The sequence below is a fragment of the Mchenga conophoros genome, linkage group LG12 (assembly GCF_057382185.1).
Source record: "Mchenga conophoros isolate Kocher_MC1m ecotype Shallow Benthic linkage group LG12, M_conophoros_male_GT1.1, whole genome shotgun sequence".
NCBI classification, from domain to species: Eukaryota; Metazoa; Chordata; class Actinopteri; order Cichliformes; family Cichlidae; genus Mchenga; species Mchenga conophoros.
In genome coordinates, this window is record NC_140537.1 from 19,568,448 (window position 1) to 19,585,769 (window position 17,322).

Consider the following 17,322-nt stretch of genomic DNA (forward strand, 5'->3'; position numbering starts at 1 on the left):
AATTCAGCCACCCAATTAACTTTCACCGCGTTGATATAGAATAATCACCAAAATATGAAATTGACTCTTTCTGTTGGTAACAGCAAATGTGTAAGATTAAATTTATGGAAGACAGATAACACATGTATACACACACTTTCAAGGTAAATAATGCATTTTTTCCAAGAAAAACAACAGGATATACTTCATTTATTCAATTTAAAAAAAAAAAAATGAGACAAGATGTTAGATAGCAATACATTTTTGTAGCTTGAAATTTGATCAAAGACATCCTAAGTAAATTATGTTCCCTTAATGGATTGTCGGCTAACCCATCCACAACACCTCATTCCAAACTTTTTTAACACCAGCCATCACACAGTCTGATATATGGTATACATCATTTATCAAGGCAGTCCATCATGTAATGATCAATGTCCAGTTTATCTTAATGGAGATGCTGATGGAACCGTTGTCAGCTAGAGTGTGGTATGGTAACTAAGCTGAGTATTATACTGGAGGAACTGGCATGACAGATACTTTTCCCTGTATGGTGTGTGGAGGGGGGACTGCAGTGTAGCTCGTAGTTTTTTTTGCTTAACCGTTTTTGAAAATTCAGCTGACAGTGCATGTACAGCATATTAAAGGTTTGCTGATGTAGAGAGAACTTTATTGGCTAGATCACCTCACCAGACTTTTCTTTCTTAAAGGCAGTTCAGCAACTCCAAACAATGCATGCCCTAATCTTCCATCATTTCATGCATACAATACGCATACACTGTGCCCATCCTTAGTTTCAAATGCTTACAGTAAGCTTTATTTTATTGTCCCTGTAGGTCCATGTTTGTATGGCGTGTGAAATGAAACCCATAGCAAAATCGATCCAGCTCATTAAGTCACAAGTAATTCTTCTTTTGTCTCCAGTCTGATTAGGTAAGGCCAAGTTCCTGTATTCTAAAGCGCAACTCCACAGAGTCCAACAAAGGGCCAGACTGAGGATCCTGTAGGTACAAAGGCAGTTTTCTGCAACACAGACAAAGATTAGAGTCATCATTGCATAGCTAATGTATCTGCATATAGAGAAGTGATTAAACTATCAATCCTAGGGAAAGAGGCAGGGAAGACCCTGGTGAGGTCAGACAACCTTCCACGTAGTTTCATCACAAATTAACATAACATGTGTGTCTGTGGGAGGAAGCCAGAATACCCAGAGAGAGAGCCTGCAAACTGTCAGCTTGTATTTTGTGAGGTGACAGTGCTGACCTCTGATAACCACTGGAATAACATCCTGGTCGGGCCAAGTATGTTAAACTCCTGCTTGGCAATCCAGCTAAATCAAACTCCACTTTGTGTGTGTAATTAGAAATTATCTCAAATCCCTTTTGAGTGCTTGTTCTTATTTACATGCAATTTCCAACAAAAAACAACAAGAGCGAGAACAAACAAATTGTCACCTTGTGACTGACTGTCAACCAACAACAATGAAGTTGCTGTTTCATTCATGCTCTATTAAGCCATAAGATGTAATCACTTAATTTTAATTCATCTTTAAGCTTTCTAAGCCACTTTATTTGTCTCCAACTTTTTTTAGCAATAAGCTACAGACCAACACCTGAAGGAGTGTCAATCCCTGTGCCATTTATTGAGAAACTGCACCGTGTAGCTACAGCACAAATTCCTGATTTATTTAGCTCGTCCTTGACCCTAACTAAACGTTTGTGTCTAAGTTGAAGAAATCTCCTCAAGGCATTTGAGAGAAATTGCTTTCATGAGAGTGGAAGGAATATACAAACAGCCGGAAAACATTTGCACATAGCGAGAGAAATTGACTGAACCACAGAGGACTAGCGATGGCAATGTTAAGGCTAACTCTTTAATACACATTTGACCTTATATTACCTGGTAACATTTTTTTGTGTATACTAGCAACAAAAAAATTGCACAGCAGTATTTTGGACACATCTGAAACTGTGCTGTAGAGAAGGCTATTGAACAAACTGTGATCCACCACGGATAATCCTGACCACCCCTGCAGAATTTACAGGACATGCAGCTGAAAACCTTATCCAAACAGGCTAATGTAGGTCCTCGCCATAAACACAGATAAAGGAAATCTTTAAAGCTCACCCAGTATCTCCAGATCACAATACATCTGACTAGCTGATCTAACCGTCCACCATATTTTACACTGTCTGACATTTGATGTACTTACTACATTTACACCATTACTGGTTCATTTTATTTTATTGATTTTGAGCCATTTTATTATTGTGTGGTGCAATTGTGTGATGTTGTATTGTTATTATTGTTATAATAAGCATTTTACATTTGTACTATTTAAATTTCTTTCGAGTTATATTTTTACCTACCGAGTTTCTTTTTTTCTCTTTATCTTTATTTAACTTTCTATCATTTCTACCTTAATGCATTATTCAGATTTTCTTGAAATACTGAAGGCTGTTGTAACTCAGGAATTTCCCAACTTATGGGATATATAAAGCACATCTAATGCTTTATAAATATTGCTGTGAATAGGAGTTAAAAGATGTCCACATCTATTGAAATTAATGTTGAAATGATTCTGCTATCGAGTTGTGCCCTAGCCTGGAAATCTATGTGGTTACAGCAATCTGACAGCAGAAGGGTTATTAACATTATGAAAATTCACTGAATGCAAATTGAGGAAAAGCTTTGAATGTGACTTTATCAAAAGACTGAAACAGTGGCACTGGTATAGCTACATATTATACTGTGGTATTGAGAAACCTGCAAAATAAAAATAAAAATGCATGAATTGTATAAAACTTGCCAAATTCCAAGGTGTGAGTGCCTGTCAGTAGATGCAGCTAAGATATCAGTATGAGAGGCCAGTATGACATCCTTCCTGGATAAAAACATCAATGACCCAGTTTTAAGAAAAAAAAAACAAAAAACCTAGGTGACATCCTTTTCGAGCTGTTGTGTTCACAAGATATTCAGAAAACTTGACCTCTAACCTTGACCTTATCATGCTCCCCAACTGTGTCCCGGAGTTCCAGTCACCATAGGATCAAATATCTTCTACAGTATGACGTACAGCAGTTAACATTATAAACTTCAAATGTAGCGACGGCATTTAACAATACAAGAATGAAAGCCTTACTCCACTGAGGTCTGAGTCGTGAGGCTCCAGGTCTTTTCCCAGCAAGCTGCTGCCTCGTGCTTCCTGCCAAGCCTCCATAGCACCTCACCGCACCACAGCCCAGCTCCTGTATAATCTGAGACAACACATACAGCACAACAACGTGTTATAGCACAATACCATGTAAATCAAATCCACACTCAATACAATCCTGTGGTCTACAGTGTTATGGCCCCTCCCCTTTTTGTCTCTGCAGGGTTTCCTCCTGCAGAGGACAGTAGTGGAGAGGGTCATTGGGATAACTGGTTTACACATGTGTAGCATATTCCACATGGTTTAAGCAGGCCTGAGCTCCTAGGAATGACACCTCCAGATTTTGTTTTTGTTTCCTCTTTCACACCGATGCCAACATCAGCACATACATGTAATGCTCATCCGTGCATCCATGTAATGACTGATACTTCTGACTCCTCATACCTCATGTTTATTAGTTTTCTTTATGGTAAATAAAACAATGATGAGCAATACAACTTGTCTTGTGTCCCCTATTTGTCACTGAGTGTGGGCCAATAGTGAAGAACAATGTGATAAATGTTACATATAAGAAAAAAAGTATTAAATACACTGATGTATAAGATTAGGAGTCTATGACTTATATTATTTTCTCTTTGTATGACCAGCTAGCTACAATGACAGAGTACTGCTGATATATCAAATGTCAGAAATAGCTTCAACTTCTGCTATTCACAGGATTAAGTTACAGCTGTGGCGTGTATACCTGGGAAGGCCTGCAGGCTGAGCTGGAGGTCCCTCAGCGCCTCTCTCAGCTGGTCCATCTGGGTGAAGCTGATACCCCTCCATGCTAGTGAAAGCCCCTTCATTCTTTGCAGGGTGCAGAGATCTTTCCCATGCTTAACATTCACATCTGCAGCAGGGATCTGTGGTTGGAAATCTGTAATCGACCATAAAATACAGAAAATAACAGAAAGACAGAAAAAAAGGCAAAAGTCTCCCAAGTATTTATAAACTCATTAAGGTATTCACCTCTGTTTTTTAAGTGCACCTTCACCAGCAGGTTGATGCACCTGTAATACAGAATGCAGTGTTTTGTTTTGTTTTAATAACTGAATTACGCTGAAACAAGTAAAATTACTTTCATCTCTCACACCTCGTGTAATGAGTCACAGCTTGTTTCCAGTCCTTCAAGTGAGCGTGGCAGTGACCCTGGACGAGGTAGGCAGCTGCAGCCCAGAGGAGCATCGCCACTTTATCTTCACCCTCCACACTCAGACCCCTCGCGTCTCCTCCAATTCCTTCCTCTGGCTCTTCCAACACCACTTTCTCTGGTACCAGCTCCAGTGTCGTGCTGATGACTTCATTGCAGAACGCCATACAATCTGCAGGACGCCGGGTAAAGAGCAAGGCAGTGCCAGCCTCCAGGTAAAGCTCCGGCATCCTGGGTAGGACAGAAACCTCAGCATCAACCTGAGGCAAACAAATACATGTCATTGAACCCATTAAGGAGAATTGAATTGTGATTTTGTTTGTTATTATTTTCACTCTTACTGCATGTTGATCCTCTGAGTGAAGAGCAGCCAGCAGATCCAGATAATGTTCAACACCCTCAGTAACCCTGCAGAAACATCAGCAACACTCCACTGTTAATACAAGTATACTTTTGTCCTCCTCTCTATTGGCATTTTCTGTTTTGGAGTAGAGGTCAGCAAGCATCCCTGCTGCTCTTCTTACCTGCCACTGAGCACACATTTGAGGGCAAGGCTGTAAAGGACACTTAGGGCAGACGGGACTGAAAGCAGCCTGCTTAGTGATTGGCTACTGAGGAGTAAGGACGGAGAGAGGGGTTGGATACCTCCCAGAACGGGCTCTGTAGCAGGGGGCAACATCAAAGTCTGTGGGAAAAGATAGGTCTGATGTTTGATGCAGGCCTGAATTTAACTGAAAATATGTCAGTGATCAAAATAAACTTCTTTATCTTCATCTGTGAGGCTTCTAACTTAAAAATATATGTACATGCAGGGATTACCGGCATCCTTTCTCTCGTCTGCATGTATGGCCTTTATGTGGAGAGTGTATGTGCATCACTCACTGAGTGCAGTAGGCGAAGAGCCTGTATCTCAGCCTGTGTGTTTCCCAGCTGTCTATAGATGAGCATGCTTCGGTACAGAGCACACACACAACGGGAGTCTGTCTCGAGTGCCCTCTTGTAACACTGCAGTGCCATCTGTGGGCGGTTCTAGAGACAATCGGAAAGACAAACATTAACTTAAGACAACTGCTTAAAGGCTGCTCTTTTGTTTATATGATTACAGTGCATGTGTATACCATATGAGCGAGGCAGGAGCCTGAAAGAAGGTGTGTATATGCCACTAGAGCCCTGGTAGCTGGCAGGGCAGAAGCCGCCTGTAGATCAGACAACGCTTCTGAACTCCGACCCTCATTCAGCTTTTCTGCACCTTTTTTAAACATGTGGAGTCACACAGAGGAAGTCTATGAATACATCACAGTCATATTTCACCATCATCAGTGTTCATAGCTGTCGCTAGTGTAAAAAGACACATTAGCAACCAGTGTTGGTCAAGTTACTTGAAAAAAGTAATCAGTAACTAATTACTGATTACTTCCCCAAAAAAGTAATCCCGTTACTTTACTGATTACTTATTTTCAAAAGTAATTAATTACTTAGTTACTTTTTAAAAACACGATTTACAACCTGAATAGGTGATAAAGCGATAGATCTTTCAGCCCAATTCTACTTTTTCTACATAATCCATCATACAAAATGTAATCAAATGGAAAAGTCTCTTTTTAAAACTTGTTTTATTAGTTTTAATCTTTTAACTTTATGCATCAAGCAAAAATTTAATTAAATGCAACATTCTCTGACTGGAAGAAATTTGTTTAATATTTAAACCTATTTTGTGCACATTCCAGCACATAAAATAATTTTTTTTGTGTGTGTTTACACTCACTCTTTCAAATAGATGCAAGTAAAACACAGCAGAAAATAAATTAAGTCAAAGACTAGCGGTCCTTTTGCTCTATTTTCACCTGTAAAGCAGGAGTTGGGTAGGCGGAGGTTTACCCTGGTGCAGGTGTGCCGCAGCGGTCAGTGGAAGAATCCGCGAGTTTCTCTGTGAGTTTCACATTACGTCATAGCGCACTCGGTGCTTGCTTGGAAGTTTAGGGGTTTTTTTCGCTGTAAAAAGAAGTTTTCTTCCCACGCACAACGGACATTAATGTTTTTGTCACTTTTTATGGAATCAAACTCAAAGTAAGGTCAGTGCTTCCACGCTTTAAACGCTGCACGCTCATACTCTCTCCCGTACTCGATATATGATCCATTGTTGATCTGCACACAGCTGCTGCCACGAACGTCGCACTCGCTTATGTCACTGTCATGAGACACTCTCGCAAAAAAAAAAATCACGGTTTTAGTAACGCAGTAACGCAGCGTTCCTACGGGAAAGTAACGGTAATCTAGTTACCGTTTTTGCAATAGTAATCCCATACTTTACTCGTTACTTGAAAAAAGTAATCGGATTACAGTAACGCGTTACTGCCCGTCTCTGTTAGCAACACACAAACCTTTAAACATGTCACAAATACTGATTTTGGAAGCATGTAATAATAGTTTGCTGACAAGGGATCACCGAGGTGAAATGTTAATTTGCAAAGCAGAGAGGAGAAATCTACACTATGACTTATGCCTTATTAATTATGGTAGCATGAGCAGAAACAACTATAACTGAGCCTCAAAAATACATTGCTAAAAAGCATGAATGTAGCGAACCTTGAGCAATGGAAGTGCAGATCTGTAATAATTCGGTGAGCCTTTTCGGTTCCATCACCAACAGAGGACTCTTTGACAAACTTCCTTTTGCCTCGCTTGGACTGCAATCCCCAACTCCATCACATACTATCTCACAAAGAGAAGACATCTGCTCCTGCATGACATGAAAAAATACAATAACTGAATCATTTTAAACAAGAACAAAAACAAATCCAAGATCAAACTTCCATCTCCACTCGACAGATGGGGACTGCACACAGGTCTTTAAATGCTTATACACTGTGGAGTATCATCAATGTAGTTTGTATTACATGCAGTGACAGAAAACACTGGGATAGCATGAATCCAACAAATAACTGTGGGAAAATAGTTTCTACCAACTCTGTGTCAGGTGACAAAGAACAAGTCAAAATCAGCACAGTGATTTTTCCCATATAAAGCAGTTAAACAGGCATCTCATGTGGCTAATCAATGCATAGATCCTATAGTTTGTTTAAAACTAAAAAGAAAGTAGAAAGGCGTGGACATAACCTAAAAATCATCTTACCTGTAATTCCCCTATATTTTCTAGCTGGCATTTGGCCAGCCATAGTGCCCACTGCAGACAGAGGAGGTACAAAACATGAGGATGCAAAGCTGTGTTTCCCGCTGATTTAAGCCCTGCTCTCCACAGCACAAGCGGATCAGAAGTATCAGCGTTATTTCCTGTCACCTGTAACACTGTAAAGAAGAATGGCAGGCTGTAAAATTCACACTTGAGAATCTCTGAACTTACAAAAACTTGGATTTGTGGCATTAGTTCCTGAATCGTATCATATATGGCCATTTTTTCACATAGAGGCCTACCTCGCTCAGTGGCTTCTTTGAGGAGCAGCTCAGCTTCTGAAAATTGAGACTGAGCAGTAAAGCATACACACGTATTATACACCACTGCCAACTCCAGCTGCGAGTGATCTACATGAGGAGGAATACCTGCAGAAGAGAGACGCGTAGAAAGAAGCTGCATTGAGGTAAATTATACGGTGTCATGACTTCCTTTTTTAAATATATATTTGTCACACTTGCATGTTTCAGATCATTAAACTAATTTCAATATTAGACAAAGATAAACTGAGTAAATCAGAATTTTTTTTTATTAAACCTTCAAAAAGTTCAACCTTTCATTTCATCAGCCTACAAAATATTCTCCTGTCTTGGGGATCGAGAAGTCTTTGTGTTTGAGCAGTGGTTTTCTCCTTGAACTCTCCTATGGATGCCATTGTTGCCCAGTCTCTTTCTTATTATTGAATCATCAACTCTGACCTTAACTGACGTATGAGGTCTGCAGTTCTTTAATGTTGTTCTGGGGTATTTTCTGACCTCCTGGATGAGTCGTCACTGCACTCTTGGAGTAATTTTGGCCTCCTGGTCACTCCTGAGAAGTTTCCCCACTGTTCCAAGTTTTTCTCCATTTGTGTATGATGGCTCTTACTGTGGTTCACTGGAATCCTAAAGCCGTAGGAAATTTCTTTGTAGCCCTTTCCGGACTGAAGGATGTCAGTGAATTTGTTTCTCGGGTGGTTCTTTGGGTCGTGGCATGATGTGTTGCTTTTTGAGAACTTTTCACTTTGTCAGACTGTTTTAATTTAAGAGATTTCTTGATTCAGCTGGTCTGGCAGTAATCAGACCTGGGTGTGGCTAGTGAACCTATTCTCAGCTTTCCGAGGTGGGTAGGTTTGGATAGCTTTTTTTATTGAATAGCTCTTAATAAATGAACTAATCATTTACATTTAAAAAATGCTTTTTGTATTTACTCAAATTATCTGTGTCTAATATTAACATTTGTGATGATTTGAAAAATAAAATGTGACAAATATATCACATAGTACCTTGGATTTTCCTCAAAAGTTTGTGAAATTCAGAGGAACACCACCTCAGGCTGGACTGCCTGTGGTCTCGGCTCACAGCACCTCCAGCTGCCTCCTGCTGCTGAAACAATCAAGTGAAAGCAAAATGACACCATGATCAGGATGTACCACAGTGTTGGATAAATTTATGTCAGATACCTTCATGAGAGTATTTTTGAGAGCACTTCACATTGCAAACTACCATCATGAGGGATACCCCCTACTCCTTTCTTATGTTTGGTATAAGTGGCTTTGTGTAACTTAACGCTGTTCTACATCTCCAATAATAATCCAAAACAATATCATAAAGAAGACTTCATGACTTGTTCTCCAGGTAGAGTATTTTACATAATTGTATAACACCTTAATACATACGCAAACCTCTTCTATTTCTGTATTATGTTACGGTAGGGAGGCTAATATACAATCATTGAAGAAAAAGACAGCACAGAAGGACTTCAGTCTGTCAGGAGAAAAACTGGCTCTGTTTTACATTTTAGCACATGAATTAAACTATGAGATTTTTGGTCATCTAATCTATTCGCAGTTACAGTTTTATTTGATGTTAGTATTGCTAATTAATCGCAGAGCTGTGATTAAATGTAGACCTGCTAGCCGGCCTTACCCACCTTACACTTATTTACCAACTCGTTGTTCTCCTGACTCCACTTCTCGAGTAAAGAGGGCGGCTGATACATTTTAACCACACATCACATCGGTGTTTGGTGAAAAAGCTGGAGTGGTTTCGTTTGAACTTTCCCTCGTTTGTGAAAGAGAAGCGAGCAACACAGGAAATAAAACGTTACAGGCTGAGTGGCAGCGGGGCTCTGCTGCCCCCTGTGGACACATGTGGGGATGACACCGGCATTCTGCTGACTGACCAGCAGGTGGTGCTGTAACGGAGTCAAGTTTAGATGCTTTCTAGAAAGTTCAATCTCTGGGTCTGGCAGAGCCATGATCAAGCTGTGAGCTACTTCTCTATGGTCAGTAAATTTCCACAGTTACAAAGCTATTTTTTATTATCTGCATGACTGCTGTGTAGTTCTGAAAAAAAAAAGCATCAGCCTCAGTTACATGTATAAACATGCATGCACACATACTCAAACACACAGAAGTCTAATGTAAGGAAACACTATCTAAACCTTAATTGAATTACAGCTGATTCATCCGTTAGACTTCGGACTACCATTTTTCTGGATGTCATTCCCAAGGTGACTCCCTGTTTTGTCCCCCAGTTCCAGTCACACCCTGTCATCCCTCCTTCAGTGCATCCACTTGTTCCCTGACGACTGTGTTCTTCGTTGTCTGCCTTCCAACACAGCCTTGCAGCTCTTCTGTTCTCTGATAGTCTCAAATCACTGAAATGTCTAAATATACCCCTCTGAAACAAGGGAAACTCCACAGCCTAAACTCAGTGCACCTGCAAATGCAAGATATCATTCCTCTGGGACACGTTTCACTTTTTTCTGACGTTTTCCTCTGCATCGATTCTGCTATTTTCCATCTCTGTATCTGTCTCACTCTGCTGCTGTCTGTCCATCCATCGCTTCAAGGACAAGGCCGCTACATGGCAACATCCTTTGTGCTCTTCTATCAAAAGCCTTTGCAGTGGCAGTCATCAAGCTTTCAGCTATATTGAAAAATGTGACTGATTAATTCACCTATGACAGCACAGGAGAGAGGATTATGTTAATTCTGAGAAGCAAAAGCAGGAGACAGACTGCAGGTGACCTGTTATTTGGAGGTCATATTCCAAGCAATATATCTTAGTTTGGCTGTTACAAGATTTTTGGTTTCAAGTAACAGATACTCGTGCTTTCAGGCCAGACTGTTTTGAGTTACTGCAATAACTGCTGATAAACCTCAGATCTGGCCTGCTGCTTATATTTCATGTGCACTTACATTTTGACATGCGCTACAGAAAGTGCCTTTCACAGCAGAATCCTGTCATCTCTGTTGCATTATCCTCATCTATAAAACATGCAGCCAGTGGATGGAGGGGCTGTGACGCATGTAATTCCTATGCTGGAGAACCCCCACCCCCACCACCCCACCCCAAACGTGTGAGACGTGATGCAAAGCACACAGAGACTTTTGCGTGTTTCATTACAAATGTAGCGCATCTGCTACAGAGCACTTAAGTGTCACACATCTATGGGTGTCACTGAGCTGATGACATTAATGTTACAATAACAAAGAATGGCTGAAAATGAGAAATTGCTGCTGTCTGCTAAATGGTGGATTCTTCCAAATATTTGCTCATATTAAAGGCGAGGCCTACAGTTTCCCTTTAAGGTAGAATAAACTCACTCACCCTGAGTGATCAATAGGTGCTGTATGTGCTCTTCAGAACTGCTCCTCTTCTCAGAGCAGACATCTCTTTAGATCAGCAGAGACAGCTGTTTGGGGTTTCTGTGAATGCTGTATCAGTGTAACTCATGCTGCTGTTTTTGGTTTCTGTGTCATTTGTGTGGATCACACACTCAACCTGCAATCAGATTCTGCACATGTTAAAATTGCTCTCTCAAAAAGAAGCAGAAACTAAGTGATGGGAAGCTGCTTTCTGAAAAGGGGAAAGAAGGAAATACTCTTTGTGTGTGTGCCTGTACTAAAAGAAGGAGTCTGTCAATGGCCCAGCAGTTGAGTTGAGTCCCAGGGGGTATGGCTGTGGATCTGCAAACTCACACTGCAGCAGTGAAGCTACAGAGAGCATCAGCAGAACACAGTGGACACCCACACAATCAGTCACAGATGGAAATGAGCAAATTTGCTAAAATCATTTACAGTTTGTTACATTTTAAAGTGGTATTTATTATTAAGATGAGTTGTCCCTATTAAAGAAACATATTAGAAAGAAGGTCCACCAGGACTTTAGCCACATCTATGCCCACAGTATTCCCATGTGTTTTTAAATATATATTTTTTAAACTGCGTAAAGAAACCCAGAAGCAGGCATTTGTGAATATGATTAAAATTATTTATATTACAATCTTGTTTTGAAACATCGCCTAGATATTTCCAGGTGCAGTTTTGGATGCTTAAAAAACATATCGCATGTTATAGTCCCAATATTTAGGATTGTTCCGTCAGTAAAGTATCCCCTCATCAACACCTCTAATACCTTCAAAATACATACTTATCATCAGGATCCTACACTAACGGGAGCGAGTATCGTCTTGCCATTCCTGCGCAGCCGGTAGTTTTCTGAGGAAAAGGTATCTCTTTAAAAACGAGCGTGTCTTGGTGCTGACTACTGTCTTTTCCCTCCCTCCTATAAAAGCTGATCGCTCTCCCTCCTACTGCAGTCAGTTCTCACCGGCCCAGCCAACATGAGTTTCACGGTAGAGCATCACTTCATGGGCCCGAGCTCGTACCGCAAGGCTCGGCCCGCCTCCGTGTCCTCCAGCGGCTTTCACTCCCAGCGCCGTCGCCTCACCTACAGCCAGCCATCCTCAATCGACAGCTTGGAGACCTTTAACGGCGACATGACTCGGAAGAGCGAGAAAGAGATCCTGCAAGCTCTGAACGACCGGTTTGCCGGCTACATCGACAAGGTGCGCAACCTGGAGATGCACAACCGCAACCTGGAGGCGGAAGCGGCGGCGCTGCGGCAGAACCAAGCCGGGCGCGCCTCGGTCGGGGAGCACTACGAGAGGGAACTGGGTGACCTCAGGGGTCTCCTGCAGCAGCTGACCGGAGAGAAGGCCCGCGCGGCTGTGGAGCACGAGCACTTGGAAGAGGACATCCAGCACCTGCGGGTCAGGCTGGAGGATGAAGCGCGGAACCGGGAAGAGTTGGAGGCTGCCGCTCGCGCTATGAAAAAGTATGTCGAGGAGTGCCGGCTGGTACGCCTGGAGCTAGACAAGAAGCTCCGTGCGCTGGAAGAGGAGGCCGCTTTTCTTAAGAAGAACCACGAGGAAGAAGTGGCGGAGCTCTTGGAGCAGATTCAGAGCGCGCAGGTGAGCTTCGACATGCGGGACACCCTGAAGGCGGATGTCACCACCGCACTGCGCGAGATCCGCTCGCAGCTGGACAGTCACGCATCCAAGACCTCAGTGCACGCCGAGGAGTGGTTCAAAGGTGAGTCCGATCAAAAAAGAGGAGGAAAGTTTATTGAAACGATCAAAAGTCTCCGTGCGTAAAGTCACGTTTGTCCGCTGTCCGTGGTGCTGAAGTGTGCCTCATGGATCCAGATCGGGATTTATTTGAGGCGTCTCCGACTGTTACGTTGGAATGTTGGTTGATAACATTTATTAATCTATCACATCGAAAACTTTAGAGGTTAAATTACAAGTGACGAATTACGCGAAAGAAGCAAGGTAACCAGTTTGGAAATGCGCAAATAAATACATAAAATAATAATAATCACTTAAATAATATCAATAATTTGCCTTTTATCTTAGTTGGTGCCCTTTTCTATGACTGCGCAGTTGCGGCATAGTGACCTTTTAAAAGAATATTTAAAAAAAATTAAAGGCCAGCCCTGCAGAGGTGAGGTGGCACACAGCGAAGAGACTACGATTAATTTGCACTCTTGCCGACTAGCAGTGGGTGTTCACTACCTGTTTCTCTTTTTGCTGTGCTGATGGATCTGACCCTGGACTTCCACGAGTAGAAAAGTACCTTTCAAGGTCGCGGCGGGCTGATAATGTTTCATCAGTCGGTCGTGCTTTTTACAGCCATCTTCTCCTGGCTGATGTGATTAATAAAAGCACCTGGACGTAGATCTGATGCATAGAATTACTAGCAAAGCAATAAGTGAGACATGATCTTACAGCCACTGTGAGCAGCACTTAGACACAGCACTGCTGACTTTTATGGTGCTACATAAACACACTGCTGACAACTTTGAAGGCCCAGAAGGGTTTCCTGCGCATTGTAGTTTTGGGTATGTCAAAGGACATATTGGTCTATACCCAATCCCTCTCAGTAGGTGTACATTTTGACCTGGTACAGCTAGTAAAAGGTACAAACAAATTGACCTTCTTTGAGTCCAGCTGACTGCAGCAGTGGTTTATTCATGCTTGGATGCAGGAGGGAGCTGAGTCAGACTATTGACTGGCAGCTGGACAGTGTCAAGGTTACAGAGGATCTTTGTAGTAACTGTCTGTTCTCTAAAGCAGGACTGGTTAAATATTTTCAGTTAAAAAAAAGGCCTACGTCTTTAGACTCAAAATGTTCCCCTTTCTTTTAAAAGTATGCATATGTGTCATATTTCAGGCGATTATCTTAATTAAAAGTGATTTCTAAACATGTCATGTACTTTTTAAAATTCGTTTTTTTCCACAGTGCGCATGGAGCATCTGTCCGAGGCTGCTCGGTCTAACCAGGATGCAATCCGTGGAACCCAGGAAGAGATTGCAGAATACCGCCGCAAGCTCCAGAGCCGCACCATTGAGCTGGAGACTCTTCGAGGAACCAAGGAGTCACTGGAGAGGCAGCGTATAGAGAGTGAAGACAGACACCAAGACGACCTCAACTCACTACAGGCAAGGCATCAGCACAGACATGCAGAAAAAGCAGAAATGCACCAATACTGCAAATCTCTTTTCAGACACTTGATGAATGATATGTGACCAGAGAGGATGTTTACGTTTGTTTTGCAGGAAACCATCAATCAGCTCGACAACGAGTTAAAAACTACAAAATGGGAGATGGCTAGCCAGCTAAAAGATTACCAGGAGCTTCTGAATGTGAAGATGGCTCTGGATATCGAAATTGCTGCTTACAGGTTAGTTGGGATCTAAAAAATGTAACTTTAAATTGGTTTCTTTATGCTAAAAGTGATTAACACTTTCATTCTCTGTGTTCTTGTCTTCCAAACAGGAAACTACTGGAGGGAGAGGAGAATCGCTTTGTGTCAGGTGGAGGCCCATACTCCTACCTGGAAAGCAGAATCTCTGCCCACTTGAAAGTAAAAGGAGAAGAGATCTCTGATACAGTCATTGTAGAGGAACAGACAGATGAAACACAGGTGACGGAGGTGACAGAGGAAGCAGATGAAGATGAGGAGGAAAAGAAAGAAGAAGATGAAGAAGAAGCAGAGGAAGGAGAGGGTGAAGAAACCAAAGAAGAAGAGGGTGAAGAAGAAGGTGAGGAAAAAGGAGATGAGAAGCAGGAAGGAGAGGGAGAGGAAGAAAAAGAGGAGGAAAAGGAAGAAGAGGGAGAGGAAGAGGAGAAAGGAGAGGAAGAAAAGGCAGGTGAAGAAGAAGAAAAGTCCAAATCTCCAGAAAAAGCTGCTTCCCCTCCTTCAAAATCTCCTCAATCTAAATCTCCTACTGTCAAATCACCAGAATCTAAATCGCCACAAAAATCACCAGAAGCCAAATCACCAGCAGCCAAATCCCCTGCAGCCAAGTCTCCTGCAGGAGATGAGTCAAAGTCACCCGTGTCCAAATCCCCACCCAGCAAGTCTCCTGAGTCCAAATCTCCTCCTCCCAAGAGCCCTGAACCAAAGTCTCCAGAGAAGGAGAAGGCCAAACCATTTTCTGCCAAAGACACCCCTAAAAAGGAGGAAAAAGAGGAGAAAAAAGAGAAGCCTCAGCCTGTCAAAGAGGAAAAGAAGGAGAAAGAGCAGCCTGTGAAGGAGGAGAAGAAGCAGGAACCCAAAGAGAAAGAACCAGAGAAGGTGGACAAACCTGAAACAAAGAAAGAAAGCAAAGAAGAGGAAACACCAAAAAAGGAAGAGGCTTCAAAACCTGTAACTCCCAGCAAGCCTGCTGAGGACAAGCCAGCCCCCAAGTCTGAGGCTAAAGAGAGTACTCCCCCTGCCAAGGAGGAGGAGAAGCCCTCTGCTCCTAAATCAGAGAAGGCCGAACCTGAGGCAAAGCCAGCTGCTAAAGCAGAGCCTGAGAAAACAGAGAGCAAGAAGGAGGAGAAGAAGCCAGAGGAGAAGAAACCAGAGGAGAAAAAAACAGAGGAGAAGAAGCCAGAAGAGAAGCCTAAAGCAGAGCCTGAGAAAAAGGATAGCAAGAAAGAGGAGAAGAAGCCAGAGGAGAAAAAGGAGGCTAGTAAAGAGGTGAAGGAAGGAGCAAAGATGGAGAAGGCTGAGAAATCTTCTGGCACTGAGTCAAAGGAAAGCAAGGAGGAGAAACCCAAGAAGTAAGACAAAAATGCTGCGTTTCAGGGCTAGAGGAGGAGATGCCAAAGATCTGTGATGGAGGGAGGTGAGGTGAGGAAAGGGCAAAAAGTGACTGAAGAGAAAGAGAAGCTGGATGTACCCAGCAGTTCAGATGGGCAATAAAATGCCCAAAGCCAAGCAGGTAACAGTATGTAAGCAATAGTGATTTCTGTAGCAAATACCCCCCCGCTCCCTACGTATGGCCATTATATGCCCCTGATGCTTCTGATGTATGACTGTAGTGAATACAGAATGCTCTTAAACTCTTTATCAGAATGTGACAACTGCCCTTAATCAATATCAAGTGCATTTAAACAGGATTCCCGCTGATGGGGGCAGGAGGACCCTGCTGCACCTACGCAAGCCTTCAAGGGTAGAGATGTCAAACCAATGTCTAGCTAAAGATTGTCACAGATATTGAATATGAAAACTTATATTTACAAATGAATAAATAAGGAAGACTTGAATTTTGCTTGTTGTGCACCTTAATGCAGCTTCTCCTTACAGGTGAACTGGAGTGTCTCACTCTTCTAGTCTGCAGTGTTAGGACAATGATGACTGTGCTCTGTATAAACTGCTGAGAATATGCAATATGAAACACAAAAATAAAGAATGAAAAATGAAGCACACAAGGCTTGGCGGCTTTTCTTCATGTATGCAGAAATCTGCAGCTCATTAAAGTGAAGATTAATAAAGTGTCAAGAGAAATTCTACGAGGTGCGATGCCAAAAGGTAAACGCTGCGAGTTATTGCACTGCATTGCGGCTGTGGAGAGGGGGGGCTGTACCCACTCTCCTCATGTCCCACAGACCGCGTTCATGTATAAATCAAGAGCAGTGTCGCCGGCTCGCACAGACTCTCTCTCTCATTTCCAAGGCCTGTCTCATTACAAACAGGAGCAGAGGACACACATTTATCTTAGGATTGTTAATTAAAAATCACCAGAATGATCAAATTGTCCTACAGGCACAGCCATAAAATTAAACAGAGCAGGCTTTTGCTTTGAAACGTATAACTAAGAAATGCAAATCCTCCTCTGTCACTTGTGGTTTGGTAATATTTTGAAATATTAAGATTTCTTTTGTTTGACAGAAATAAAATGTGTGGTTACTTTTAATAGGATTTTCTAATGAGTGCTGGTGAAAAAGACATTCATTACCATCCTACTGAAAAGCAGGTAACTGTTAGATTTGTGCCATCACCAAAAGCTTCTCTTTCTTGGTGAAACACTGACATTGGACACACTTTGGCTGACATTGTGAGGCTCTCTCTCCTGGCACGACTGCACCCCCCTGTAATCCAATTTCACTGCATCTAATAGATGGCTGTGTATTAATGAGATCAGCGACTGTGTCATTAAAAAACCAGAGTCGGAAGACGGAGATTGCTTTGACTGCTGTCACTG

General features: G+C 42.1%; 2 protein-coding genes across 4 annotated transcripts; one reads left to right on the top strand and one right to left on the bottom strand.

Moving 5' to 3' along the window:
• Positions 1 to 169: 169 nt before the first annotated feature.
• fancg (FA complementation group G) lies at positions 170 to 9,644 on the bottom strand. 3 transcript variants are annotated; one of them, XM_085294233.1, is made up of 14 exons: positions 9,427 to 9,640; positions 8,780 to 8,876; positions 7,758 to 7,883; positions 7,459 to 7,631; positions 6,912 to 7,065; positions 5,444 to 5,574; positions 5,208 to 5,354; positions 4,850 to 5,010; positions 4,667 to 4,733; positions 4,269 to 4,585; positions 4,145 to 4,185; positions 3,879 to 4,052; positions 3,122 to 3,236; positions 170 to 1,002 (listed from the first exon to the last, which is right to left on the bottom strand). In XM_085294233.1, the coding sequence occupies exons 1-14, from the start codon at positions 9,493 to 9,495 to the stop codon at positions 909 to 911; spliced, it is 1,866 nt and encodes a 621-aa protein (XP_085150359.1). In that variant the 5' UTR covers positions 9,496 to 9,640; the 3' UTR covers positions 170 to 908. The 3 variants fall into 3 exon arrangements, with proteins under 3 accessions (XP_085150359.1, XP_085150358.1, XP_085150356.1); XM_085294232.1 differs by having other exon boundaries at positions 8,780 to 8,879; XM_085294230.1 differs by having other exon boundaries at positions 4,269 to 4,733; positions 9,427 to 9,644.
• Positions 9,645 to 12,088: 2,444 nt separating this feature from the next.
• On the top strand, positions 12,089 to 16,541 carry LOC146562478 (neurofilament medium polypeptide-like). The gene is made up of 4 exons (XM_085294234.1): positions 12,089 to 12,877; positions 14,087 to 14,286; positions 14,404 to 14,528; positions 14,624 to 16,541. The coding sequence occupies exons 1-4, from the start codon at positions 12,127 to 12,129 to the stop codon at positions 15,900 to 15,902; spliced, it is 2,355 nt and encodes a 784-aa protein (XP_085150360.1). The 5' UTR covers positions 12,089 to 12,126; the 3' UTR covers positions 15,903 to 16,541.
• Positions 16,542 to 17,322: the final 781 nt, after the last annotated feature.